The following is a 27,112-nucleotide window of genomic DNA, read 5'->3' as shown; positions in this document are numbered from 1 at the left end:
AAATGGGGATAATAGTACTGAGAATTCACCAAGTGAAAGCAGAACAGCGCTTGGCACACAGTAAGCACCTGTGTAAGTGGCAGTTACGGTTAGTACTTCAGGCTGTGCCTGTCCCTGAAGGAGTGCTATTTCTGAGAGTTAGAAACTAAATCAGCACCCCGCGATGAGTGCACTTTGCACACCAGGCCTCGAGGTTCCTGCGGGGCTCGGTGTGCCGCCCGGAGGTGGCTGCGCTAAGACAAACGGGAGGCCAGTGAAGCTTCCCAACCTGGACAACCCCCTTCCCCTTGGGGGATCTCGAATAAAAGGGCAGATTCTGATTCAGCAGGTCCGGGGTGGGGCCCGCATTCTGCGTTTCTAGGCTCCCAGGTGGTGCTGTGCTGCTGGCCATTCGACCAGAGGGAGGTGCTGGAGCGCGATGGAATGGGCATCAGCACAGGTGGTTCTAGAGTTAAGAAATCGGCGTTCACACACTAACTCTACTGGCATTGTCACCTTGAGCAAGTTCAGTCCTCTGAGCTCCCATTTTTCATGTGTAAAATGGAGTTAATAACTACTTCCTTAGGTTACTATGACGATAAATGAGATGAAATAAAGTACTCTCTGCACGGTATCTGATGGGCATAATAAAAGGAAGCCACTTCTATTGCTAAAAGACTATTAACAGTCTTTTACCTAGGTTCTTGAAGGGAGACTTATTTTTACTATATATGCGTTCATGCCTTTTGAATTTTACATTCCATGACTTATTTGAGATGCATATCAAAGACTCCCTCTGTTAGCTGGAGTAAAGGCTGCGTAGCCGACTGGTTGGGAGCCTGGGCCCAAATCTTGGCTCCACCACTGACTCACTGTTGCTTCACACGTTACTTCACCTCTGTACCTGTGTACCTTCTCATCTATGAGGAAGGGATGATAACGCCCATCTCACAGAGTTATCTGAGGGTTAAATTAGTGCCTGCCACAGAGCGAGTACTATTTAGGGTTTATTATTTATTACCCGCTTCCTGCTGAAGGCGAGGTAGTTGAACGATTCTGGAAGTGGATGGAGGTGGACAGAGAGGGGTTCTGCTCCCAGCCAAGTCGCTCCTGTCCAGCGGAACTGCCGCAGGGGCAATCTGGTGGCTATTCCAGCAAAGGGCCTCCCAAGGCAGAAATTATAGACCTATTGTGACTTCAGCCACAACTTCTCTCTGCTTTATTTGGGACACAAAGTGGTTAGTTATAAAGACATATGGATCAGATAAGAGAGCAGAGCTCCTCAGCTGAGGCTGCAGGCAGGGGACTTGCAGGAGTCACATGTTTTTTGAGGCAGGTGTGGAGCCCATCTTTTTAGGAGTAGTAGAGAGAACTTCTGCATATATATATATATATATATATATATATTTTAGTGTGTATATATATATGTTCACTGTCTAGCAATCATTTTTTTTTTTTGAGGAAGATTAGCCCTGAGCTAACATCTGCCACCAATCCTCCTCTTTTTGCTGAGGAAGACTGGCCCTGAGCTAACATCCGTGCCCATCTTCCTCTACTTTATATGTGGGACACCTACCACAGCATGGCTTGCCAAGCAGTGCTATGTCCGTACCTGGGATCCGAACCGGTGAACCCCGGGCCGCTGAAGCAGAACGTGCGCACTTAACCGCTGCGCCACCGGGCCGGCCCCTGTCTAGCAATCTTATAGGCTGTTCCAGTTACTACTGATTGGTGTATAACAAAATACCCCAAACTCGGTGGTATAAAATAATCACCATATTTATTATTCTCCCCATTTTGTGGGTCAGGAATTTGGAAGGGCATAGGGTGGACAGCTCGTCGCGTTCCACAATGTCTGGGGCCTCAGTGAGGAAGAAACTCGGGAGCTGGGGGCGACCCCATGGCTGGGATTCCTTACAGTGTCTGTCTTCATTCATCTGGGGCCTCAGCTGAGGCCTCAGCTGGAAGAGGTGCACGTGGCCTCACCACAGGGCCTTAGGCTTCCTCCCCACACAGCGGCCTCAGGCTAGGCAAACTTCTTACACGGAGGCTCGGGGCTCCACAGAGGATTGTTCCAGCTAAAAAACCGGGCACTACACTGCCCTTTAAGGCCTTGCCATGGAGGTCACACAGCATTATTTCAGCTGCATTGTATCAGCTACAAGCGAATCCTAAGCCCCCAAATTCCAGTGGGGGAGAATTAGACTACCTCTCGATGGGGGAGTGGTAAGGTTCTAGAGGAGCATGTGGGTCAGGAGATACTGGTTTTGGGGTTTTTTGGAAAATATAACCTGCCACATATGCTTTCCTTGAAAAGGACAATTTGTTACACAGGGAAGTCAGGAACTCTGGCCCTATTTGGGGGTCTTCCTGAGGGTCTCATATGGTATAAATGTTATACATAAGAATATAATAGCAGTCAACAGAGTGCGTGCCAGGCACTGTTCTCAGTTAACTCATTTACCACAACACCCTCTGAAGGAGGTACTGTGGTTATCCCCCATTTACAGATGAAGCACGTGGATGTTAAATAACTTGTCCAAGGTCACACAGCTTCTGAAGAAGAACTGGAATCTGAACCCTGGCAAGCTGGTGCCAGGTCCATGCGCTTCATCATTAGACTATCTTACCATTCAATGTGTACATTTAATTTACTCACTCATTCAGTCATTGGCATATTTATTGTATACCTACTATGTGCCAAGCACTGTGCCGGGTACCATTTGTCAGTGGTGAGAGCAGTGGAAAGTTCTGACCTCATGAGCTTATAGAATACATATAATAATAGCTAATGGAGATGGATGTTTGAATCAGCATTTTACAGTGCAATTTTAGGGAAAATAAATTACTGCTATTGAACTAAATATTTATGGCACCCTATTTAAAGCAGCTGAAAAGGATTCAGGAAACCGGCAGGTGTCCTTGTCTTATGAATGGTGAGGGGGGTGGGATGAGAGTGGAGGCTGAGAGCATGGACTCAGAAGCCAGGCTGCTCGTAATCAAATCCGGGCTCTAGCACTTCCTAGCAGTTTAACCTCGGGCGACCCTGCTCCCTCACGTGTAAAGTGGGGATAGTATTACCTACCTCTGAGGGCAGCCGAGATATAAGATGGGCACCTAGAACACGGCCAGGAGCGAGCCAGCACTGTGTTGACGACGATGCCTGGCAGCAGGACGGGCCTGTTCACGCCGTGGCGCAAAGCTGACATCTAGTGGCCAGTTTCCGGGGCTAGCTCTCCATGAGTAAAAGCAGTTTCCACCAAACATACCTGTTTTCTGTAATGTAACACCTCAGCCCCGGACCTTTCTCTTCAGACTCTAGAGCGCCTGGGTATTCCACAAGGGTCGCCAGAATAACGTTCTGGGGAGCAACTGCTTTAAAGTGAGACAACACGCAAGGAACAAAGCGTAGAAACTGCCTGGGAAATAACCCCTACTACTTCTGGAGCCCTTATGTGAGACAATCCAAACCTCACTAGTCTGTGAGGTTGGTACCATGATCCCCACCTTATAAGTGAGGGAACTGAGGCTTGGAGAGGTTCTGTGACTCACTCAGGGTCACAAAGCTGCTGAGAGGGCCTGGGCTCTGAATCTAAGGTCTGGCCCTAGGGCAGGAGCTTACCACCCCATCGCCTTCTTTCCTCTGTGGCCTGGGACCACCTGCCCTGCTTGCTGCTGGGGACCAGAGAGCTGCAGCGGTTAGGGAGCAGGCTGGCAGGCAGAACTTGGACTGCTAAGGCAGAGGCTGCTGATCAGGGAAACCCCATTAGAGGCCTGCCCTGCCCGGCATGGAGGACCATCCTAGCAGCCTGGGATGCCCCCAGGGAGCAGGGGGAGAAGAGGCCAGAGATGCCTGTCATCCCAGATGCAGTGGAAATCGATCAGAAAGCTGATTCCTCAAAAAAAGGATCTCCATGTCTCAGCCCTGTGCACGCTTGTGGGGCTTGAGGAGACCTCGTGGAAGAGGAAGATGAGGAGCAGCTTACGTGTTTACCTTTAATTATAAAAGAATTACATGCTTGTTAAAAAACACAGAATACAGAAATACATAAAGTGAAAAATGTGAGTGCCTCATCTGCCTTCTCTTCAACCCACTGCTCAGAAGTCAACTGTATTTGTCATGTGTCCTTCCAGCTCTTTTTCTCTTTCTTTCAATATCCCACCCCCCCAAGTAGATGCAAGAGCTCTTTTTTAAAAAACAAAAATAAGATTATTCTGTACATACTGGTCTGCAAGTTGTTTTCTTTCATTTAATGTCACAGAGGACCTCATCCTATAAACTGGCAATTTAAATGCGTCAGAGCTTAGTGTTCCTAAGAACCCTCTGTAGGTTATTTTGAAGAACACAATCCTTGGGTTATGCAAATAATCAATCCCTAATAACTTTATATGTTGAATCTCTGCCTCCTCTTGTAGGATTCAGCTGAGATGTGGGGCAGCTGCCAGGTGAGGAGGCAAAAGGAAATCCTTGTGTGATTCTTTATCGGCAATTTCTCACTCTTTCCACAGAAGCAGTGAGAGGACAGGTTGCCTGAATATTCCTCGCATTAAGCACAAATAAACGTAAACACTGAACATCCTTCTTTTCTTCAGTAGTTTCACATTTGTCAAGAAAGGCAGATCACAACGGATACCACAGAAATGTAAAGGATCATAAGAGAATACTATGAAAAACTATATGCCAACAAACTGGACAACCTAGAAGGAAGGCATACATTCCTAGACTCTTACAAGCTCCCAAAACTGAAGCAGGAAGAAACAGAGAATCTGAACAGACCAATCACAAGTAAAGAAATTGAAACAGTAATCAAAAACTTCACCAAAATAAAAGTCCAGGACCAGACGGCTTCTCTGGAGAATTCTACCAAACATTCAAAGAAGATTTAATACCTATCCTTCTCAAACTGTTCCAGAAAATTGAGGAAGATGGAGCACTCCCTAACACATTCTATGAAGCCAACATCACCCTGATCCCCAAACCTGACAAGGACAACACAAAGAAGGAGAGCTACAGGCCGATATCACTGATGAACATAGATGCAAAAATCCTCAACAAAATTTTGGCAAACTGAACACAGCAATACATCAAAAAGATTATACACCATGATCAAGTGGGATTTATACCAGGGACACAGGGATGGTTCAACATCCGCAAGTCAATCAACGTGATACACCACATTAACAAAATGAGAAACAAAAACCACATGATCATCTCAATAGAGGCAGAGAAAGCATTCGACAAGATCCAACATCCATTTATGATAAAAACCCTCAATAAAATGGGTATAGAAGGAAAGTACCTCAACATAATAAGGGCCATATATGACAAACCCACACCGAACATCATACTCAATGGGCAAAAACCGAAAGCCATTCCTCTGAGAACAGGAACAAGACAAGGATTTCCACTCTCACCACTCTTATTCAACATAGTCCTGGAGGTTTTGGCCAGAGCCATTCAGCAGGAAAAAGAAATACAAGGAATCCAAATAGGCAATGAAGAAGCGAAACTCTCACTGTTTGCAGACGACATGATCTTATATATAGATAACCCCAAAGATTCCATTGGAAAACTATTAGACATCATCAACAGCTACAGCAAAGTTGCAGGGTATAAAATCAACATATATAAATCAGTAGCATTTCTATACTCTAACAACGAACTAACAGAAAAAGAACTCAAGAACACAATCCCATTCACAATCGCAACAGAGAATAAAATACTTTGGCGTAAATTTAACTAAGGAAGTGAAAGACCTATACAACGAAAACTACAAGACTTTTCTGAAAGAAATTGATAACGACATAAAGAGATGGAAAGACATTCCATGCACGTGGATTGGAAGGATAAACATAGTTAAAATATCCATACTACCTAAAGCAATCTACAGATTCAACACTATCGCAATCAGATCCCAATGACATTCTTTACAGAAATAGAACAAAGAATCCTAAAATTCATATGGGGCAACAAAAGACCCCGAATTGCTAAAGCAATCCTGAGAAAAAAGAACAAAGCTGGAGGCATCACAATCCCTGACTTCAAAACATACTACAAAGCTACAGTAATTAAAACTGCATGGTATTGGTACAAAAACAGGTGCACAGATCAATGGAACAGAATTGAAAGCCCAGAAATAAAACCACACACCTGTGGACAGCTAATCTTTGACAAAGGAGCCGAGGGCCTACAATGGAGAAAAGAAAGTCTCTTCAACATACAGTGCTGGGAAAACTGGACAGCCACATGTAAAAGAATGAAAATTGACCATTCTTTTTCACCATTCACAAAAATAAACTCAAAATGGATCAAAGACCTAAAGATTAGACCTGAAACCATAAGGCTTCTAGAAGAAAATATAGGCAGTACACTCTTTGGCATCAGTATCAAAAGGATCTTTTCGGACACCACATCTTCTCAGACAAGGGAAACAATAGAAAAAATAAACAAATGGGACTTCATCAGACTAAAGAGCTTCTTCAAGGCAAGGGAAAACAGGATTGAAACAAAAAAACAACCCACTAATTGGGAAAAAATATTTACAAGTTATTTATCTGACAAAGGGTTAATCTCCATAACATATAAAGAACTCACACAGCTCAACAGCAAAAAATCAAACAACCCGATCAAAAAATGGGCAGGGGACATGAACAGACATTTCTCCAAAGAAGATATATGGATGGCCAATAGACACATGAAAAGATGCTCATCATCACTAATCATCAGGGAAATGCAAATCAAAACTACACTAAGATACCACCTTACACCTGTTAGAATGGCAAAAATAACCAAAACAAAAAGTGACAAATGTTGGAGAGGTTGTGGAGAAAAAGGAACCCTCATACACTGCTGGTGGGAATGCAAACTGGTGCAGCCACTACGGAAAACAGTATGGAGATTTCTCAAAAAATTAAAAATAGAAATACCATATGACCCAGCCATCCCAGTACTGGGTATCTATCCAAAGAACTTGAAATCAGCAATTCCAAAAGTCACATGCACCCCTATGTTCATTATAGCATTATTTCCAATAGCCAAGATGTGGAAGCAACCTAAGTGGCCATCAACCGACGACTGGATAAAGAAGATATAGCATACACACACACACACACACACACACACACACACACACACACAATGGAATACTACTCAGCCATAAAAAAGGATAAAATTATAAAATCATCCCATTCACAACAACGTGGTTGGACCTTGAGGGTATTATGTTAAGTGAAATAAGCCAGATAGAGAAAGACAAACTTGGTATGACTCCACTCACATGTGGAAGTTAAACATGTAGACAAAGAGAACTGATTGGTGGTTACCAGGGGAAAGTGGGGGTGTGGGGTGGGCACAAAGGGTGAAGTGGTGCGCCTACAACACGACTGACAATAATGTGTACAACTGAAATTTCACAAGCTTGTGAACTATCATAATCTTATAAAAAGTAAAAAAAAAAAATTGGGGGCCCTCACATTGCTGATCATCTGAGGGCCTAGCCAGCCTTTTATTAAGGAGCCTCTGCTTTGTCGCCTACTCACTGAGATTCAGGTCTTCCACAAACACCTGGGGAGCACCTACCATGTGCCAGGCAGTGGGGCTCTCACTGGAACACAGTTAAGCGAGGTGGACACTTGTCTTCACCTAACAACCAGTTACGATACAGGGCATCCCGTCAACTCTGATTTCCTGAGTGTTTACTATGTGCCAGGCCAGGGGTGTGCTCAGCCAGTCCCTACAGTGAGAGCTGATTTCTCGATTTTCAGGAACACTAAAAACCAGAGACAAACACAGCCATTATTAAAAATTAAATTACATAAACTTAGGCTTAAAGAACTTAGATTAAAAACTCATCACTTCTTAATTATGTTACCACATTTTACATTTTTCTATTATGGATGTTCTTGACATTATTTCCGTTTACTGTGTCTGGAGGGAGGGTGTACGATTGCAGCAGTCATTCCCAATTCTGAGTTCACAGACCTCACACTGGCAGTCTGAAATCGGCAGCGACGGGAGTATTTACACCATGGAAATCGGCAAACGCTACAACTCAGGGTTTGATTTGTTGCTGACTGTCCACTCAAGGAAGCGTTGGGGAAAATGTTAATTATGCGGATTAAACTTGAACGTGTATGCTTTCTGGAGCCTTTACACTGTGAATAGCACAAAACATGGAGGAAACACGCTCCCAGTACCTGAACACTATTAATTGGCTCAGCCGGGCCGTCCGTTGCTTGCACCATCGAGGTATGCGTGGAGCTCCAAGAGCCAAGATGGGAAGCAGGCAAACAGGGAGCAAGTTCGCAAGCATGAAGATCCCAAGCTGCGTTTCATTGTTTCATTTTACTTTTTAACATACAGGAAAATGAGGCAACATTCGTGTCAGAACTACACTCCTTTGTCAACGGCAATGAGGCGAGGGACTTATGTGCTGGGTGGGAGAGTCATCAACCACTTATCTGTGGTCTGATTTTGTCACACTATTGTTGGTGACAGTTATAAAAACTCACGTGGATTTTGCAAGGCATGCTGAAGTTACAGCCATGCGGAATGAACAATAAAGAGTGTTGCGAACAACGCGGCCCCTGCACACACATTCTTTCCGAGAGGGGGTGTTCCCCGCTGCGCCGGGCGCCGAGCAGGGGCTGGGTCCCCAGGGAGCTCGGCTTGGGCGGGGCCCAGGCGCCCCGCCCCGTAAAGCAGTGGGGCCGGAGCGGACGGACAGCGAACGACCCTTCCCAGAGCCGCCGCCAGGGGGCGCGCGCGCGACGCAGCGTGGAGCTTCGCGCTTTGTCCCCCCGCGCGGCCCGTCGCCCGCCGCCGCGGCGGGAAAATCCGACTGGGCCTTCCCGGCTGCCGCCTCTCTCTGGCCCCGCGCGCCTGCCTGGTCGGCTCGCTGTGATGGAGGAGGACGACGGGGCCGAGGAGCAGCAGCGATTCTCTTACCGGCAGGTACAGGGGGAGGACGGCGTCGAGTTTCTGGAGAGAAAAAGGCCCCGAGGTCTCAGCCCGTTTCGGTGCCCGCACCCCGGGGGCGGAGGGCGCGCCCTGGCCGGTCCCGGCCTCCTCCTGCGCCTGCGCCAGCTGTGCTGCCCCGGGGGCTGCTGGGAGGCGGTTTCCGCGGTAACGCGCGCGAGTCGGAGTGCGGCGGCAGCGGGGCAAGAGTCCGGGGAAGCGCGGCCCGTGCCCGAGTGCGGCGGCGGGGCCGACCTGTGGCCCAGTGACCGCCACAGTCTCCCTCTCAGACGGGCTGGTTGTGCGGGTGGGATGTGAGCGCCCAGGGAGAGTCCGGGCGAGGCGCCCAGCACGGTGCTGGCACGAAGTCTTGGCCCCTGTCACCCGCGCGCTGTCCCTCCTGCGGCTGAGGGCCGGCCCCGGAGCCTGGAGGCGCCGCCGGCTGTGCGGGCCGGAGCCCAGCCTTCGGAGGGCGTCGATCAGTTTTCTCATGGGGAGAATCGGAGTGATCAGAACCGTCACCCAGGGAGTCGCGGGTATTCGGTCCTTCCTTTAATCAGCCCCGGGAAGGAGCACAGCGCGGCCGAGTCGGGAGCATAACGGCGCTGTAACGAGGTGAAACCCGGGGACCAGGGTGGCGGCCTCGGGATTAGCCGGAGACTAACGTGGGAGTTTCCTTCCTGCGAAGTGTTAAATTTCAGGAGCCGTGTACCCGCCCCCCCATTTTGAGTTCAGCCCTTCAGAAAAAGTCACAAGAATAGTGCACTCAACACCCGTGTGCCCTTCACCTCCGTTCACTAATTGTTAACGTTTTGTTGATTCTTTTTCTCTGAATTTTTTGAGAATTAATTGCAGATGTCGTGACACTATTTTCAAATTTTAATACTTTAGTATGCATCTCCCAACGACAAGGGCGTTCTACATAATCTCGTTGATCACTCTCAGGAGGTTTAATGTTGACAAAATCCTATTATCTAATGTTCAGTGCACATTCAGATTTCCTCAGTTGTCCCAAAGACGTTTCTTCGGTGGACTTTTATCTTCCTCCAGGATACATGACTGGTCTCTGTGGCCCTCCTTGGAACAGTTCTCCGCTCTTTGTCTTTCATGACACTGACGGCGGTGAAGAGTCCGTTCATGGCGAGCGTGTAGTGGAGACAAACACCTGGAGAGCAGGGCTGTCCTTTTCCTTTCTGTGTTCCCAGCCCCTAGGCGCAGAGCCTGGCTCTCAGTAGACAATAAATGCTCTCCGAGTGAATAACTTTGCAAAGATGGGCTGAGAAATGTGACCCTCTTTGTGCCGTGGTGAGCCGGTTGAGGGTCCTGCCGGTCGTCCAACCAGCTGTTCTTGGCACGGGGTGGACAGTAGTGAACAACACTGACAGGGTGCTGCCCTTGAGGGGTTTAGAGTCTAGTGGCTTAGCTTCTGAGTGCAGTGATGTCTGTGGCCCTGAAGAAGGCACTTAGCCGCCTCCAGGAGGCGCGCAGGAGGAGGAGGGACAGAAAACCTTCCTGGAATATTCAGAAGGGTCCCTGTCCTATACCCCGCCCCTACTTCCTCCCAACACGAACCTAAAAAAGATGACCTTGGAGCCTCTTTATTCAGGGTGATGGTCCCTTTGTCTCCTCCTCCCACATGCCTCAACTTACCCAGTCTTGTGACTTCTGGAACTAAGGAAGTTAGGTGCCTTGCTTACCTGCCAGGCCTCTGCCTGGAGTCCTGGGCTTGTGTTTTTGCAGTTCCTCCTCATCTTGCCTCAACTGTGAACACTTGCTGGTAGACTTTGTACTATCTTGGGCTCAGCTGTCACTGTGTCCAGTTCAGTTCTCTCTCCAGCACAGAGATGGAGCACACGCAGGTGCTCAACAAACGTGTTGACCTGGGACCGAGACCTTGGCTTAGCTGGTTTTGCTTCTTTTTTTTGGTTGTTGGGGTTTTTTGTTTGTTTGTTTTCTTTTGGTGAGGAAGATTCGCCCTGAGCTTACATCCGTTTCCAATCTTCCCCCCTCCCTTTTTTTTTGACTGAGGAAGATTAGCCCTGAGCTAACACCTGTGCCAATCCTCTATTTTGTATGTGGGATGCCTCCATAGCATGGCTGATGAGTGGAGTAGGTCCGTTCCCGGGATCTGAACCTGTGAACCCCGACTGCTGAAGCGTAGCACATGAAACTTTAACCACCGGCCCACTGGGCCGGCCCCTTGGTTTTGCTTCTTTACTCCTGTGCATGGGGAAAAGATATGTTTTCCTGTATCTGAAAAGGGTTGCTGAGGAGCGGTGAGGGTCCGTGCTGAGGTGGGCTAGCAAAGCGGCACATGAAAGGAGCCTGTCCCTGTGTTGTCCTGATCGTTCATCCTTTGTCACATGCAGGCCTGGGGCTGGCAGGGACTTGGAGCAGAGGGATGGGATCCTTTTGCATTTATGTGATTAACGCTCATCTGGGGGCAGAATTCCCATCTGGTTTTCCATGGCGTTTCCCCGACACCTGGCGTATGCCTTAACTCTGTAGGACCTTGGCACGTACCTGTGAAAGAACTGAGTAAAGTCACCCAGATACTTTGCAAGTGCCAGTCTAACTTCTCTCCCCACTGACCTGCCATCGTAATTCCTTATCTTTACTTGACCTAAATCATAACCATTAGCTAGGAAGTAATGTTTCTACAAGTCACACTCCAGAGGGCCTCATTAATTTATTAGTACACTTGAAAAGTCACTCAGCCATCGTGGAAAGTGCTCAAGGAATTAGGCTGAGCAGACCCTCTCCTTGGTCTTAATTTTCTCAGGTGTGAAAGCTCTTATTTGCAACCTTATCCATGAAGTATTTTGATTTTTGCTTCAGAGGCTGAAGGCAGCGGTTCACTACACTGTCGGTTGTCTTTGTGAGGAAGTCGCACTGGACAAAGAGACACAGTTCAGCAAACAGGCCATCGCAGCGATTTCGGAGGTGACTTTCCGACAGTGCGGTATGAAGCCATGGTCTTGCTCTACTTGGATAGAAATCCCAAAGGTTGATTTTGCCCAGGAGAATGTGTGGGTGTGTGCTGGGCTTGTCTTACCAACAGACGGAGAACAGCATCGGGCACTATTCATGAAACAGTTATTTTCTTGGCTGTAAGATTGATTTGGATATTTTATGGAAAGAACTTTTTTTTTCTATTACCCTAACACTGGGACATTAGCACCTTATTTTATCGTGTTTTAAACTGCCTGGAACATTAGATATTAAATTTTTTATTTCATTGCTTTATCACATTTTTATATCACCCATAGTTTATTTGACAGCTGAACTTGTGGCATTGGTATTTGCTTGACTTGAGAGGAAATTAATGTCCTTGCAAGTCCTAACTTGTAGCAAAATTTAAAGTTAAGGGATAGTTTCCAGGAAGGAAAGGTGTAGTCACAATTACCAGAAGGCTTGTAATAACAGGTCAAGTGTGCCGGGAAGGAGAAGGCAGTCAGAGCGAATAAAATGGAAAGGTTCCTGTCCCGTGATGGGGCTGCCGGAAGTGCCTCCTCCCACCTGTAAAAGGGTTTGTTGTATTAGTCCCTGTACGTGCTGTAGAGATCGAGATTTCACTTCTCTCCGTTCTGAAATAAGATAAGCGTAGCTAAAGCACATCTTTTTCTCTTTCAGAAAATTTTGCCAAAGACCTTGAAATGTTTGCAAGGTGGGTAAAGAGCTTGATTATCTGATGCTGTTTGTTTACATTCTATTGATACTCTCCATCTGGTGGTGTATTTCTGCTTTATTCATTTTTTTCTTTTTTGTATTTTGTGGAGGCGTCTCTAATCATGATTCTGCAAGAATATGACATCTGCTTTAATCACATCCATTCAGACTTGATTTGGCATTTTTTGATGTTTTCCAAGTATTTTTTGTTGAAGAACCAAAGTTATTCAGTTCCAGGTTAAAAAGATATGAATAACGGCTCCAGGCCTCAGAATGTGCGTGGTGTGCATGCTTTTAAGATCATCTCTGCAGGGTGGTGTGATGCTGGGGATGCGGCGCCTGGGCTCCGGGCCCTGTGTCCTGAACTGGGCCGCGCTGTGCTCCTGCCGGTGATTGCCCGCAGGTGTGGGGACAATGACAGCAGGCACACGGCCACCAGCAGCTTGCATTTGCCGTGTTTCTTACGAATGAGACATAGGCTCCTTGAAAAGGGGGTGACTTGCTTTCAGCTGCTAAAGCTGTAGCTTTTACAGGTGATTTATGCTTGTCTCCTCAATTAGTACCTCAGGTAATTGAAAACAATTGCAACAAATTGCTTTTATGAAGCACTTTGAGTGACTGAGGCCTGAAAGGGCTAAAGCTTTCTAATGCTGCCACTTCTGATTCGGTCCAGCATCTCCCACACCTCTTACTTTTCACCTTGCTCCTATTAGCTCTTTGTTTCTCCGGTGGATATTTTGAATGAATTAAAGCAGTAGGTTCTCAGAGGGCAGGCTCTAAATCTTTCCTATTCCTGTATATATGAGTCCCTAAAAACCGCTTAGCATCTTCAACTTGGCCAAAAGGGATAAGATGATATTATGGGACACTGATTGCTCATATGGTTTATTCATTGTTAATTCAGGTGGTTGCCCCTTATGTGTCGCCCATTATCTATCCCCTCCCCCTTGCGTGTCTCCCGTGAAACACATTTATCACCTTTACTTGCCATTTCTTTTCTTTTTTTTTGAAAATACAAACCCTTTTTCTTACAAAGGGAGATGCAAAAATGTAAATAAACAAATGATTATTTGATTTGAACATAAAACTTATTAGCGTAGAGCAGGGTTTCTCCACCTCAGCGCCACTGACATTGGGACCAGATGATTCTTTGTCGTGGTGGGGACTGTCCTGTGCCTTGTAGGATGTTTAGTGGCATCTCTGGCCTTTACCCCCTAGATGCCAGTAGTAAGCCCCCAGTTGTGACTTTTCTTGCCATTTCTGTGTTAGCTGTGGGAAAAGACAATGAACATTTTTAAATCCTTCTGTAAAAATACTAGAAATAAAATGAAATTAGAAATATTTAGCATTGTAATATGTTGAGCTTTCAGGTACTCTGTTTTTTTTATAATTACATTAAGAGGTTGAGTTCCTTTTGGGTACTGAGGGGGAGGTGGTATGTGTGTGCCACTTGGACTGTAAGCTTCATAAGAAGGACATCAGCTGTTGAGTAAAGCTGTCTGTGTAAAGGCTGTCGGCTGCTGTTGTCCAAGTGAGACCGTCAGGCAGAGGCTTTGCTAATAGTAAGAGATGCCTCATCTTCTGCAGTGTCCAAGTGGTATCCCAGTTTTCTCTTATATAGGAAATCCTGTTTTGTTTGGTTTTTTCTTCTTCTCCCCAAAGCCCCCCAGTACGTAGTTGTATATTCTAGTTGTAGGTCCTTCTGGCTCTGCTGTGTGGGATGCTGCCTCAGCGTGGCTTGATGAGAGGTGCTAGATCCGTGCCCAGGATCCGAACTGGTGAATCCCTGCGCCACTGAAGCAGAGTGTGCCAACTTAATCACTCAGCCACGGGGCTGGCCCCACAAAATCCTGTTTTAAAGTTTGGCACTGAGTAAGATTGATATTCCTAGAAGGCCAACTTTGTTTATCCTGGGCTTTGAGTTTTCCCTGTCACCCAGTCTGTACTCCTAGAACTATGAGTACTATGAGAAGTCTGGAATATGTACTGTTTCAGGTCAACTATATATTAAATTGTCTTTGTAGGCTGGCTGGGAACCTAACTAGTATTCGTAACATTGTTTCTATGAGAAAATGCATTTAAATTCTAAATAATCAGTTCACCTATAAATTTTGGGAATTCATCTCCTGATTTAAGTTGTGAATTTCCTTTATTTAGCTTTGAAATCTCTAGAATTATACTTCTTGTTGATATTGTAAAGATGAAACATTTTGAAGAAGATAGATATTCTACAGTAAATAAATTCTAGGAACATTTTGGGAATAGTGTTTAAAACCTGTGTAGTTAAAAGTGTTATATGAAAAATTGCTGTGTTGTTTTCCCTAGAGTAAGTTTCTGGAGTCAGAGGTTTGATTTAGGACGTCTCTGGTGTCCAGTGGCTGGCACAGGTTACACCTGCCCCTCCATCTAGGAAAGTGTTAACATTCGAATGTGGTGCAGAGATAGCAGGTGATGAGCTGAGTGGTAGAGAAGATTGACTTAGTTGTTTCCTAAACATTTCCTTGTGAACAGATAAGCTAACCTGACTCTGTAAATAGTTTGGTATGCTGCGTCCCTTGACGGCACTTTACGAAGAATGTAAATCTCGACAGAGCAGCCTGATGGTGTGATTGAGATGAGGGCCACACTGTGTCCATGGCACTTAACGTCCTCCACTCGGGACATTTGTGGATGCTATTATATCACCTTCTCTATGACTTCTTTTCTCCTCTCCCCTATCCTGGTCCTTGCAGGTGGCTAATTAGAAGTTATCTCCTGAAATGGATCTTATCTGAGGACAGGCGGATATTGTCAATCATGAGGAGATGACAAGTGATATCTGCCCGTTTAACAGGATGGGAAGGTTAATTTGACCAAATTACGGAGTATAATTTCTGTGTGATTTTATCTTTAACTCAACAGATACTCAGTGAGGACTTTGTATATTCAGCCCACTTTGCTGGTTATTAAGGATACAAGATTCCTACTTATAAAGTTCCTACTTATTTTTGGAGGAAGTTAGAAATGGCATGAAAGGTGTAATTAGAGTAATAAATTATTGAGTAGAGTGTATTATCTCAAATTACCTTCAAAGCAAAGATAAGAAAACTGGGATGAGAATTTGAGTCCAAGCTGTAAGCAAGAAAGAGACTCCAGTTTAAAGCATGTTCTTTGTTCTGCCTGAGCTGCTGTTGAGGGAATGCGTTGCCTCCTTGGTGGGAAAGGGGTATTAGGAGACATCTGCCTGAGCTTTTCCTGTAATTCAGCCCTTGGAGAGAGATGGAGGATCTTGGTATAAGCGGAGCCATGGCTCCGTGGAAATTCCCTGTTTTCTGTTCTGCGTCTGTTTAAGCAGAGGCTGTCTTTGTACTGTGAGACTGTGCCATTTTCTGTTTCACTAAAGGTGACACTGACCTGCTTCTTGCTTTTTCTGGGTGTTCACTGTGACTTTTGTGACCGAGGAAGTCACTTTTGGAAGGGTGTAACCCCCCAGACTCCTTTCCATGCTCACATTCTTCAGGCAACCTTGGCCCTCAGGTGGAGGTGGATGGATGGGCTTCTGCTTCCTCTCAGTCTCTTTATTTAATTAGTATCTTGGCTAGTCACTTCACTCGTTTTTGTGTCACTGTTGCTTAATGACCTTAATCCAAAAAGATAGGCTACTTAGAGATCCTTGCTAGTTTGAAGTCTGACCATGAACTTCTGTGTTTCATCAAAACTTTAACTAATACCAAACATTTTGGTGACTTGTTTCTGCCCTTTCTACAGACATGCGAAAAGAAGTACAATTAACACTGAAGATGTGAAGCTCTTAGCCAGGAGGAGTAATTCATTGGTGAGAGATGAATTTCTTTCCTCACTCCCCTTTCCCATCAGAATACATTATTCCCAATTAATCACTTGCAGCCATGAAGTGATTCCCCAGGGCACCTTGCATTAAAAACGAGAGATGGTTGAACCATTCAGACCTGCCTGTAATTTATGGTCTTTCTTTCATTATGATGGATCTTGCTAAGCCAATTTGAAGATTTCTAATAAGCACTCTCTGGATTTCATAATTTGCCTTTTTTGTAATATCTCAAAACTTTGGCCCCATGTTTCATTTACAGCATGATGTCAGAGACAGGTCACAGGCTAGTGTATGGGGATAGTTTCATTATGGTGCCCCCGATTCTGACGGGCCGGGTATGGAAGGAGTATCTGTACAGCTGGGGTGTGCAGGACATTGAGCACATTTTCTCTCTTTTCAAAGAAGTCTAGAAGTCGTCTTGACCAAGCCCTCATTTTACAGGTGATGTTGTGGTCATCCCAGGCTAGTGACTGTGCATGATGGCAGGTCTGGGACACCTTTGAGGTTTCCTGACTTAGTCTAATCCTAGCAGTTAAAATACTTTATGTTCCTCCCCATAATGTGCATTCCTCCCCATAATGTGAGCTCCCCAAGGGCAGGGATGTTTGTCTCTTTCTTCCCTGCTCCATCTGCCATGCCTAGAAGAGGGCCTGGTACACGGTAGGCATTCAGTAAACAGCTGTTGAATGAATGAATTTGTATAGCAATTGACAGTTTCCAAGGGGCTTTTATAGGTATTATTTTACATACATTATTTGAACCTCATAACCACCCTGTGAGGGTTGTTTTTTTTGTTTTCTTCTCTTTTTCCCCAAATCCCCCCAGTACATAGTTGTATATTTTAGTTGTGGGTCCTTCTAGTTGTGGCACGTGGGATGCCGCCTCAGTGTGGCCTGATGAGCGGTACCATGTCCGCGCCCAGGATCCGAACCAGCGAAACCCTGGGCTACTGCAGAGGAGCGCGTGAACTTAACCACTTGACCAGGGGGCCGGCCCCAAGAGTTTTCAATAACACAACTCATCAGCCCCATTTTATAGGGCAGGCACCTGGAATTCAGGAACTTTCCAAAGTTAAATACGAAGCTCTCTGGTTGATAGCTGAACATTAGCCATCTAACCCTTAGCCATCTAAACTTTAGCCATCTAACAACGCTATTTCCACTGGGTCTCTTTTCTACTTCTGCTATTCTAATATCCCTTCTCCAAAGTTTGGGTCAAGGTTAAGGATGATATGATTCCTAAGTAAAACAGCCACGGTGCCTGGCGGTGCTGTGTACCAGTAGAAAGACATCTCTCTCTCCATCAATTCTGTGCAGTGTCATAACTGTTACTCGGTCTGCTTCAGTGAGCAGTTTCTATCTTTTGCAAAGGAATGGTCAATGCAGCACATCTTAGAATATAAATTGGGAAGTTATCTGCCTATTGCATATTTGTTTATTTCAGAATATTGTTTTTATTTTGGACTCTTAATTTCTTTCATCTGACAGAAGCTTATTACTGAAGAGTTGCAGCTAAATTTATGCATTTGACTAAATCCTCCCTGAGGACAGGGACCTTGTCCTGTTTACCTTGTATCCCTAATATCTGGCATACAGTAGTTGCTCAGTAGTTTTAGTTGGATAGATTTGGGGAGATGTTGACTATATTTGTGCTTTGTACAGTGTATTTGTAATTGGCATGCCTTCAGCAAGCTCCAGGTTTTAATTCTTTTGCTTCCTCAAGGAATTCTTACCTATTTGGTAGGATATGTGAGTAGTAGTAAGTTGATTTTTGCAGTTGATTCCTTCTTCCAGAAAAAATTGTGAAGCTCTATTTAAGTCTAAGGAATATAACCCAGGCTTTTCCACCCAAATTCTCTGGGCAGGAGTTGTTGGGAGCAGGTATATATTTTTCCCCCCCTTAGGCTTATAAAATGGCTTTACAACCAGATAAAAATATAATTCTTTAAATTTTTTTTGTAGCTAAAATATATCACAGAGAAAAATGAAGAGATTGCTCAGTTTAACCTAGAACGAAAAGCAAAGAAGAAAAAGAAGTCAGAGGATGAAAATAAAAATTCAACAGAGCAAGCAGAGGCTGGAGTAGTGGAAAGTGAGAATTAAACTGTCACCACTGGAAAAAAGCAGCCTTCAGCAGGTAGAGCCACCAAAAATGTGTATTGCCACAAAGGGAATTTTAAAGAGTTGAGTGGAGATTTAAAAAAAAAAAAAAAGGGCTAAGAGGCATTTTGTGCTGTATTCTCCAAGTCATTGACTGCAAAAGCTAGTTTAAAAGACAACTAGAGGGGCTGGCCTGGTGGTGCAGCAGTTAAGTGTGCACGTTCCGCTTTGGCAGCCCAGGGTTTACTGGTTTGGATCCCCGGTGCGGACATGGCACCGCTTGGCACGCCATGCTGTGGCAGGTGTCCCACATATAAAGCATCTATAAAGAAGATGGGCACGGATGTTTACTCAGGGCCAGTCTTCCTCAGCAAAAAGAGGAGGATTGGCAGCAGATGTTAGCTCAGGGCTAATCTTCCTCAAAAAAAAAAAAGGAGAACTGGAAACTCTTAAGCAAAATACTCCCATGTCTTACGTACATAAAAGAGGCGTGTGTTTGGTATATACGGGAAGTTATATCTATTGCAATTAATGAAATTGTGTCAGCAATTAAATATGGTTGACTTTTTCAAGTAAAAATTATAGTTATTTCTTATTCTTTTACAGAATTTTTCAGGCTGACAGTCCCTAAAAAATGAATAAAGCTATATTTATTTAGTTCTTTTGATTACCAATGTTGTTTTTAAACCCATGTCTCTTGTGATCACAAAGTAAAAAGGTAGCTGTTTGGAAAAGATCCTTTTTACTTTTTAAAGGTAATTTTTCTCCAGAAACACAGTTTATGTGACTTTTCTCTGGCTATTTTGTAATTAAACTGTGGTTCTACTGGACAGAAGTTTTGCTTGAGAGGAAAACCTGGACTACTCCAAAACATTTCAGTGTGTCTCCTCTGTTGCAGTTTGTGAGAGATGAGGCTTCCGAGAGCCCCAGTTCTGCTGTCTTCTCTTTGGCATTTCTTAGAGGTCCAGAGCTTGCCTTTTGCCTAATGGAGCAATAGGGATAAGAAAAGGGATGGGCATCCTCACAGCCCTTTCTGTGTGCCAGACACTGCTCTGGGTGCTCCATTTAGTACCTCGTTGGATCTTCACAACTTTATCAGGATAGATCTGATTATCTCCATTTTACTCATGTGCAAACCAAAGCTTGAAGAGGTTAACCAAGTGCCCGGGATCTGTTGACCAGTAGAGATTCACATTCTGGGTACTGACTGTAGAGGGAGCGAGAGAGAAAAAGGCATGTAGTTGGATAGAACTTATATCATTCATGCCGAAATATGATTCACAAAAGATACCCCTAAGTCTAACTCTCAAAGGGAGAGGATAAGTCATAGTCACAGTAAAGCATTGAATCCAAACTTCATAATTTTCAGGTGCTACAATTAACTAATCATTTGATCTCAGATAATAAAACATCTGTGTGTTATATCAGTGAAAGAAATGGGAATCATAAAGCCTTCCATCCTTATAGTCGTTCCAGTCAGAGATCCATATGTTAGCAGTTTCATTTTTGGATAAGCTCCCTTTAAACTCCTGGTCAAGGAGAGTTTAGAGACTAGCTATAGATACTTTGTGCTTTCCAAAGGTTGACAGACTTAGATTTGCATCCTGGCTCTGCTGAACTCCTCCAGGGACAGACAGCCCTTTCTGTTATTGGACACTAATTGTTACAAGTTTCTTCTGTATGTAGAGAAGTCTTCCACTTTCTCACTTCTATCTAGGTCCTAGTTCTGCCCTTTAGAATAAGCAGTCTTGGGGCCGGCCCCGTGGCTGAGTGGTTAAGTTCGTGCACTCTGCTTTGGCTGCCCAGGGTTTCACAGGTTTGGATCCTGGCGTGGACATGGCACTGCTCATCAGGCCATGCTGAGGTGGCATCCCACATGCCACAACTAGAAGGACCCACAACTAGAAATATATACAACTATGTACCAGGTGGCTTTGGAGAGAAGAAGGAAAAATAAAATCTTTAAAAAAAGAAATATATATATATACACAACTATATAGTGGGGGGCTTTGGGGAGAAAAAGGAAAAATAAAGTCTTTAAAGTAAGCAATCTTTGTTTTTCAAAATAATTCAGTACTGAGTTCCTTTTGTTTTTGTTTTTTTTTTTAAAGATTTTATTTTTTCCTTTTTCTCCCCAAAGCCCCCCCCCCCCCCCCCCGGGTACATAGTTGTATATTCTTCGTTGTGGGTCCTTCTAGTTGTGGTATGTGGGATGCTGCCTCAGTGTGGTTTGGTGAGCAGTGCCATGTCCACGCCCAGGATTCGAACCAACGAAACACTGGGCCGCCTGCAGCAGAGCGCGCGAACTTAACCACTCGGCCAGGGGCCAGCCCCAATGAGTTCCTTTTTGTTTTGGTTTTTTTCAGGGGAAGATTGACCCTAAGCTAACATCCGTTGCCGGTCTTCCTCCTTTTTCTTCCTTACCCCACCGCCAAGCCCTAGTACATAGTTGTGTTTAGTTGCAAATTTTTGTAATTCTTCCATGTGAGCTGCCACCACAGCATGGCTACTGACAGACGACTGGTGTGATTCTGTGCCCAGGAACCGAACCCAGGCCACTGAAGCCGAGTGCACTAAATTTAACCACTAGGCCTTGGGCTAGCCCCTATCCTCATTTTATAGATGAGGAAACTGAGGCCACAGAGAGGTTAATTAAATGAGAAAGCCAGGAGTTTAGTCTAGAGCCCTCACCTTAAAGTACTAAGATAAGTTGCCACCTCCTTGCAAACAGTCAGTAGTAAGATAAGACAAAACCTTCCTCCGAGGGCCGGCTCCGTGGCCAAGTGGTTAAATTCGTGCGCTCCGCTGTGGCGGCCCAGGGTTCAGATCCTGGTCGTGGACATGGCACTGCTCCTCAGGCCACGTTGAGGTGGCGTCCCACATCCCATAACTAGAAGGACCTGCAACTAAGATATACATATACAACTATGTACGGGGGGTGGTTTGGGGAGATAAAGCAGGAAAAAAAAAAAAAAAAAAGATTGGCAACAGTTGTTAGCCCAGGTGCCAATCTTTAAAAAAAAAAACCTTCCTCCATCTGCAGCACACACCCCTCCTCGGCACACTTAGTGCTGCCCTGAAAATGGCCTTTCCTTTCACTTGTAGAGTGTGTATCCTGCCCCTTAGCTAGGCTGTAACCGCCCTGTTGGGGTGGATGGCGTGGGTCCCTTGTAGTGCTACGTATATGCTAGGTGCTCAGAATGTTTAATGAGTCCATTGAGTAAAATCTGCAAAATATACTAAGGATATAAGAAGCTGGCTGAGCTGCCATGAATTTCTCATCTGCAAGAATATCTCAAAAATTTTAACACTATTTGTGGGAATTGTCTTAGGGAAAAAATTATGGTACAGAAAAAAAGGACTAAGCAACGTGAAGTGGATGAGCCATGGGTCATCAGGCTATGTCAATTTTACCTAGGGTCTTAAAACAACAAGCCTGTGATGAAATGAAATTTAAGATTGAGATTTCCCTTGTGAAGGGGTATGAAACAGAACTTTGGAAAACTGTAAATGTCAGTGTTCACTTCTGGAAAGAGCCATCACCTCTGCGGTTGCTTTACTTCCATTTGGAACCTTGCCTTGGATGCTGGTCATCTTTAGTAGGTTTGTAGTAGATGTCTCAGACTTTACTAGCTATCACAGTTGGGTGAAAAGGGTCTGTGCATTTTTTTGGGTGCTTCTGAAACTGAGACCTGTGAGGAGCAGTCAGGAGGCAGCACAGAGGAGTTCATGTTCTCAGCAGTGGCAGCAGCATCAGGAGGAGAGAAAGCCTGGGAGCTGGTCAAGTGTAGGTCATTCAGTAAGAAATACGTTTTACACCTGACACACACACGAAACAATATTTATCTTTACTCCACCTGATGCACTCTAATTTCTATTTCATTCAAAAAAAAAAGGAAAGTGCTAGTTTTGGGACTGGCCCTGTGGCCTAGTGGTTAAGTTTGGCATGCTCCGCTTCAGTGGCCTGGGTTCACGGGTTCAGATCCCAGGTGTGGACCTACACCACTCATCAGCCATGGTGTGACAGTGACCCACATAGAAAATAGAGGAGGATTGGCACAGGTGGTAGCTCAGGGTGAATCTCTTCCTCAAGCAAAAACAAAAGGGCTAGTTTATGACCTGCTAGTGAGTGGTCAGCAGCAGTTTGAAAAACACTGGACTTGAGCCTGGCTACTCCAGTGTCAGCATCACCTGGGTGCTCGTCAGAGCTGTGGGAATCTCAGCCCCTCCTTGTAACTACTGCATCAGAATCTGCATTTTAATCTTAAGAAGACGATTGGGTTACACGTCACAATTTGAGAAGGCCTGGGCAGGAGGGCAGTGTCTCCCTTGCCTGCGGTCTGGTGGAAGCAGTGGGTGCTCTGCACGTCTCCCCAGGCCCCCATTGCCTCCTTGTCTCTTCTGCGTGTAGCAGATTCACTCACACTTTCGTGTGGGCAGGATTTCAGATGTTAGGCCCCTATCCAAGGCTAATTTTTTTTTTTTAAGATTTTATTTTTCCTTTTTCTCCCCAAAGTCCCCCGGTACATAGTTGTGTATTTTTAGTTATGGGCCCTTCTAGCTGTAGCATGTGGGATGCCGCCTCAGCATGGCCTGATGAGCAGTGCCACGTCTGTGCCCGGGATCCGAACCGGCGAAACCCGGGCTGCCGAAGCGGAGGGCGTGAACTCAACCACTCAGCCACGGGGCCGGCCCCTTTTTTTTTATTTTAAGAAAGGCTAATTTTATATTATGTTAAATCACTTAGTTTTGTTCTCATGGCTTCCTGCTTGCCATAGGCATAATTATGAGGAAGGAGAACTTCAGAAGCAAGTGCACACACATTGCAAAGTAAGAGCAAATTCCCTGTAAGCACAGGAAAAGCTCTGAGGCTTTAATGAAGGGTTAAACCCAATCCAGAGGCGCTTTTGTGGGCACTGATTGCTCAGGCGTGTGCGTCACTGCTTGAGTGTAAGGAAGTGGGTTCAGGCTTTAGACATGTATATATGCAATAAACAGCTGCAGGTTGAGCTGGAAATACCCCCTAGTCTCCAAAAGAAGAGGCCCAAGTCCACAAAACTGATTTCAGGGCTGCTGAGAAAGATGCGCAGCCGCAGAGCTGGAGAGAAGTGCCAGTTGGCCCACAGAATGCCACCACCCCTCTGCCTGCTGCTGCTGCTGCTGCTGCTCCTCGCAGGGGCCGCTGCTGCCCTTCCCCTGGAGGGCAGCCTTGCTGGCCACGACGGCGGGGTGAGTAGTCTCTGACTTGGCTACATGCTAGTCCACCTCTGGCTGACTCTTTCCTAGGCATATTTGGCTATGCCTGCGGATTCCCCAGCCTCTCCACAGCCGAGGGTGTGTACGGAACGGACTCGGGGCTGATCTTTGTAGTGCTCTCCTTGGCTGCCCTGTGGTACGGTGATGTCCATTGGTTCTCGTTTACGTTCAGTTGTCCCAACCTAGGAAGTCTGTTAGAAAGCTCTGAAACGCGAAGCAGAGCTTCTTCATGCTGGCCATCTCCATCTGCTAGTCTTTGAAATGTTAAGTGATTATATCAGTCTATTGCAGTGCAATCATGGAGCCGCCACTGCCATATTAGTCACACATACTTCTAGAATCTTAATTTATATATACAGTACATGTTCTCACTGGCTCAGATTAATTGACATCATTACATTTTCCATTGTGAGAATTTGTAACTTCATGAGGTGATTTATTTTTCTCTATTTTCCATTTTGAAAAAGGTCCAAGAAAGAGTACATAAAGTTGACCATTAAAAATGGATTTTTCTCTGAAATTACCAGATGAGTTTCAGACAAGCCATTTATCATCAGACAGAAAGCTTTCTAAGGAGTTTGAAAGACCAGAATCTAATATCTCAATCTGCTCTGTCTTGAAGAGCAATTTGTGGACAACCAGGAGTTAGGACCAGAGATGGGAAAACCAAGCTAAATTAGCCTGATCCACCTCCGGGTCTTCGTAGGTGCTAGTCCCTTGTCGGGGAAAACGATAGATTTCCTGACCTCTTCTAATTAAGGATCTCAGCCAAGATTATGGGCAAAACAAGCAGTTTTTTTCCTTGATTGAAAATTCTCAACTTTTCTTTTTCTCTAATTAGAGCAGTTTCGTTAAGGTGTTCTCTTTCTCATCCTTTAAATGGAAATGTGATTTATTCTGGTGCATCTTTTTTTTTAAAGGAAAAAATTATGTATCTTTAATGCTGGTTGAGCCAGATGGTTGATTGTTCTTTCCTTTGTCCTCTGGTTCTTTTTAAAAGCATATGCAGGAAGTGGCAGAAATAAAGAAAAACAGCCTGTTGACTTTCCTTGCTTGGTGGTACGACGAGTGGACCTCCCAGGGCAGCGGAGCGCCCTTCATGGGAGAAGCCAGGGAGGTGTCCAGACGGCAGGAAGACCCGCCCCTTCAACGGTCCACGCCCCGAGGTAAAATGCCCTGCAAGAATTTCTTTTGGAAGACCTTCTCCTCCTGCAAATAAAGCTCCACCCATGGTTACTCCAGTGAAGTATAGCGATGGATCTGAATAAAATGTATTAAGCAGCCATGGTCTTTCTTCTTTATGCAGTTGTCTTCTTTTTCCCATGTAATCTGAAAAGTATTTTTTATTTAAACTCCAATAACACCCAATACTGAGTGTCTTGAGTAATTTGGAACCCAAAGTGAATATTTTAGATAAAGATTTTTGTGGTTTTTGCTATATGGTACTCAATGCAGCCACTGAGCTTTCCTTCCACCTTCATTATGTGCTTGGAAGTTGTTCTGCCCTTGTCTCCCTTTCTTTGATTTAAAATAGCTAAAGGTGGGGCCGGTCCAGTGGCCAAGTGGTGGAGTTCCTGTGCTCTGCTTTGGTGGCCCCAGGTTTCGCCGGTTTGGATCCTGGGCACGGATGTGGCACTGCTCATCTGGCCATGCTGGGGCTGTGTCCCGAATGGCACGACCAGAGGAACCCGAAACTGGAGTATGCACCTGTGTACTGGGGGGCTTTGGGGAGAGGAAGAAGAAGAAAAAGGGAGAAAGAGAAGATTGGCAACAGATGTTGGCTCAGGTGCCAATCTTTAAAAAAAGCTAAAGGCTACGTATTTAAGAATTTGGAATAACATCTTATTTCAGGTTATTTTGATATAAATTGTCTAATGTAAAAAATATTTCCTTCATATTAAAAGCAAATTTTTAACGTTGTGTTCAGAGAGCAAAATGATTATGCCTCATGTTTTAGCTAAAATTAATTTAAAAACAAATGTCATGCTAGTAAACAGACATCATGCTGACATGCTTATAAAAGTTACACTTGAACCTGCTGTTATAAAATACCTATGGTATTTTTAATTAGTAAGTTAATACTAATTTGTTATGATTCTTTTCATGGATGAGAGCTTCAGGTTTATTTCAAACCAAATGCAGTCAGCAGTGCTGGTGCCGGGCCTGCAGCCTGGTGGCTTCAGCTACTACAAGGACCTTCAGCGTCACAGGACCTGGACTTTGTTCGGAGACAGATCTGTATGTGTTGATATGTATTTTGTGTATAATTGTTATGTTTACCTATTCCTCAGTAATTTCCCACAGAAATAACCGTGAATAATGGTTAAATGAGGGGGGAATTCCTTTTTCTGTGATATTATGCAGAGCAATTGTCGAGTCCCATGTGGACCAGGATTTTGATCTGCTCAAGTGAAATTAGGAGTAAACAAGTTGCTCAGTTTCAAAACCCTAATCAAATTTTAATTCCCCATAGCACTGAAATCCTTGCTTCATTACACATATTGTTTATGATTCTTGAATCACAGACTCTAAAGAAGACTTCCAGTGTGAGGTTTTTAGATGCTAAACTTTAAAGCTTAGAGATTTACACCTGGAGTTATGGAAAGTTTCTGAGAGTCATGCCTAATATTGGGAAAACCAGCAAAGGCTGGCTGAAGGACACTGTAATACTATTCTCTTCTCTGGACACTAGGGGAACAGGCTCACAGAGTATGACTGCTGACCGTTCCATTCTGTTTTCTGCAGAGCTGAGCTCATATTCATAATTACTAGCTGAGTAAAGTATAATATGATGGAAGAGCCTTAATAGCATCCACATTTCCAAACACAGCAGCTTTAAGAGACTAGTAAGTGGGTCAGTGCACTGGTGGAAGATGCCTGCCTGAAAGGCTAGCTAACCTTCAGGACTTTGTGTTTTATGGTTTTTCTAGAAGAAAAGCATGCTCATTGTTTTTCAGTTGAAGTTGGGGTCGTACATACATAGTCCTTAAGATTGGGCACTTTAACTTTTAACTACATAATATCTGAAGGATAATGAGGCTATACTAATGATACTGCTAGGAAATCCATCAAGTCTAAGCCTACCTTAGTTCAGGGGACTTAATAAAATATTAACTGGCATCAACTGTGTGTTAGACTAGATTAATATGCTAATGATTAATAAATTAGGGTAAAATGAGTAAATTAGGGTAATTTCCTACCATTAGGTTTTTGGTAGACTTTTCTTAAAGTCTACCTTTCTGTAGTTCAATATAGTCAAATGTGTAGATCTGGGACATCAGGACTACAACTTCTAATTCATTCTCTTGCATTTATTTCTAGTAA

General features: G+C 44.7%; 2 protein-coding genes across 5 annotated transcripts in view; one reads left to right on the top strand and one right to left on the bottom strand.

Moving 5' to 3' along the window:
* The first annotated feature begins 8,743 nt into the window (after nucleotides 1-8,743).
* Nucleotides 8,744-25,071, top strand: CENPS (centromere protein S). 4 transcript variants are annotated; one of them, XM_070610865.1, is made up of 6 exons: nucleotides 8,763-8,932; nucleotides 11,774-11,897; nucleotides 12,569-12,602; nucleotides 16,352-16,418; nucleotides 18,395-18,569; nucleotides 24,789-25,071. In XM_070610865.1, exons 1-5 carry the CDS (start codon nucleotides 8,882-8,884, stop codon nucleotides 18,533-18,535), a joined length of 417 nt encoding a protein of 138 aa, XP_070466966.1. In that variant the 5' UTR covers nucleotides 8,763-8,881; the 3' UTR covers nucleotides 18,536-18,569; nucleotides 24,789-25,071. The 4 variants fall into 4 exon arrangements, with proteins under 4 accessions (XP_070466965.1, XP_070466966.1, XP_008520329.1 ...); XM_008522107.2 differs by lacking the exon at nucleotides 24,789-25,071 and adding an exon at nucleotides 23,601-23,737 and having other exon boundaries at nucleotides 8,775-8,932; XM_070610864.1 differs by lacking the exon at nucleotides 18,395-18,569 and having other exon boundaries at nucleotides 8,744-8,932.
* Nucleotides 23,356-27,112, bottom strand: part of DFFA (DNA fragmentation factor subunit alpha) — a 16,594-nt gene continuing 12,837 nt past the window's right edge. Inside the window, exon 6 of the mRNA XM_070610863.1 lies at nucleotides 23,356-25,510. Within this exon, the coding sequence (XP_070466964.1) occupies nucleotides 25,235-25,510 (276 nt within the window). The 3' untranslated portion in view covers nucleotides 23,356-25,234. The remainder of the gene's footprint in view (nucleotides 25,511-27,112) is intronic.

Source organism: Equus przewalskii, chromosome 2 (assembly GCF_037783145.1).
Source record: "Equus przewalskii isolate Varuska chromosome 2, EquPr2, whole genome shotgun sequence".
In the NCBI taxonomy this organism is placed as follows: domain Eukaryota; kingdom Metazoa; phylum Chordata; class Mammalia; order Perissodactyla; family Equidae; genus Equus; species Equus przewalskii.
Note: the sequence above shows the minus strand (reverse complement) of the source record. Positions and strands in the feature narration are given on the sequence as shown.

What these genes read in the sequence shown, in the direction of transcription:
- CENPS (XM_070610864.1), top strand. Translation starts at nt 8,882, where the DNA reads ATGGAGGAGGACGACGGGGCCGAGGAGCAGCAGCGATTCTCTTACCGG. An exon ending in AGCGATTCTCTTACCGGCAG is followed by an intron (nt 8,933 to 11,773) that starts GTACAGGGGGAG and finishes TTTTTGCTTCAG; the next exon opens with AGGCTGAAGGCAGCGGTTCA. An exon ending in CCAGGAGGAGTAATTCATTG is followed by an intron (nt 16,419 to 24,788) that starts GTGAGAGATGAA and finishes TCTTTTTAAAAG; the next exon opens with CATATGCAGGAAGTGGCAGA.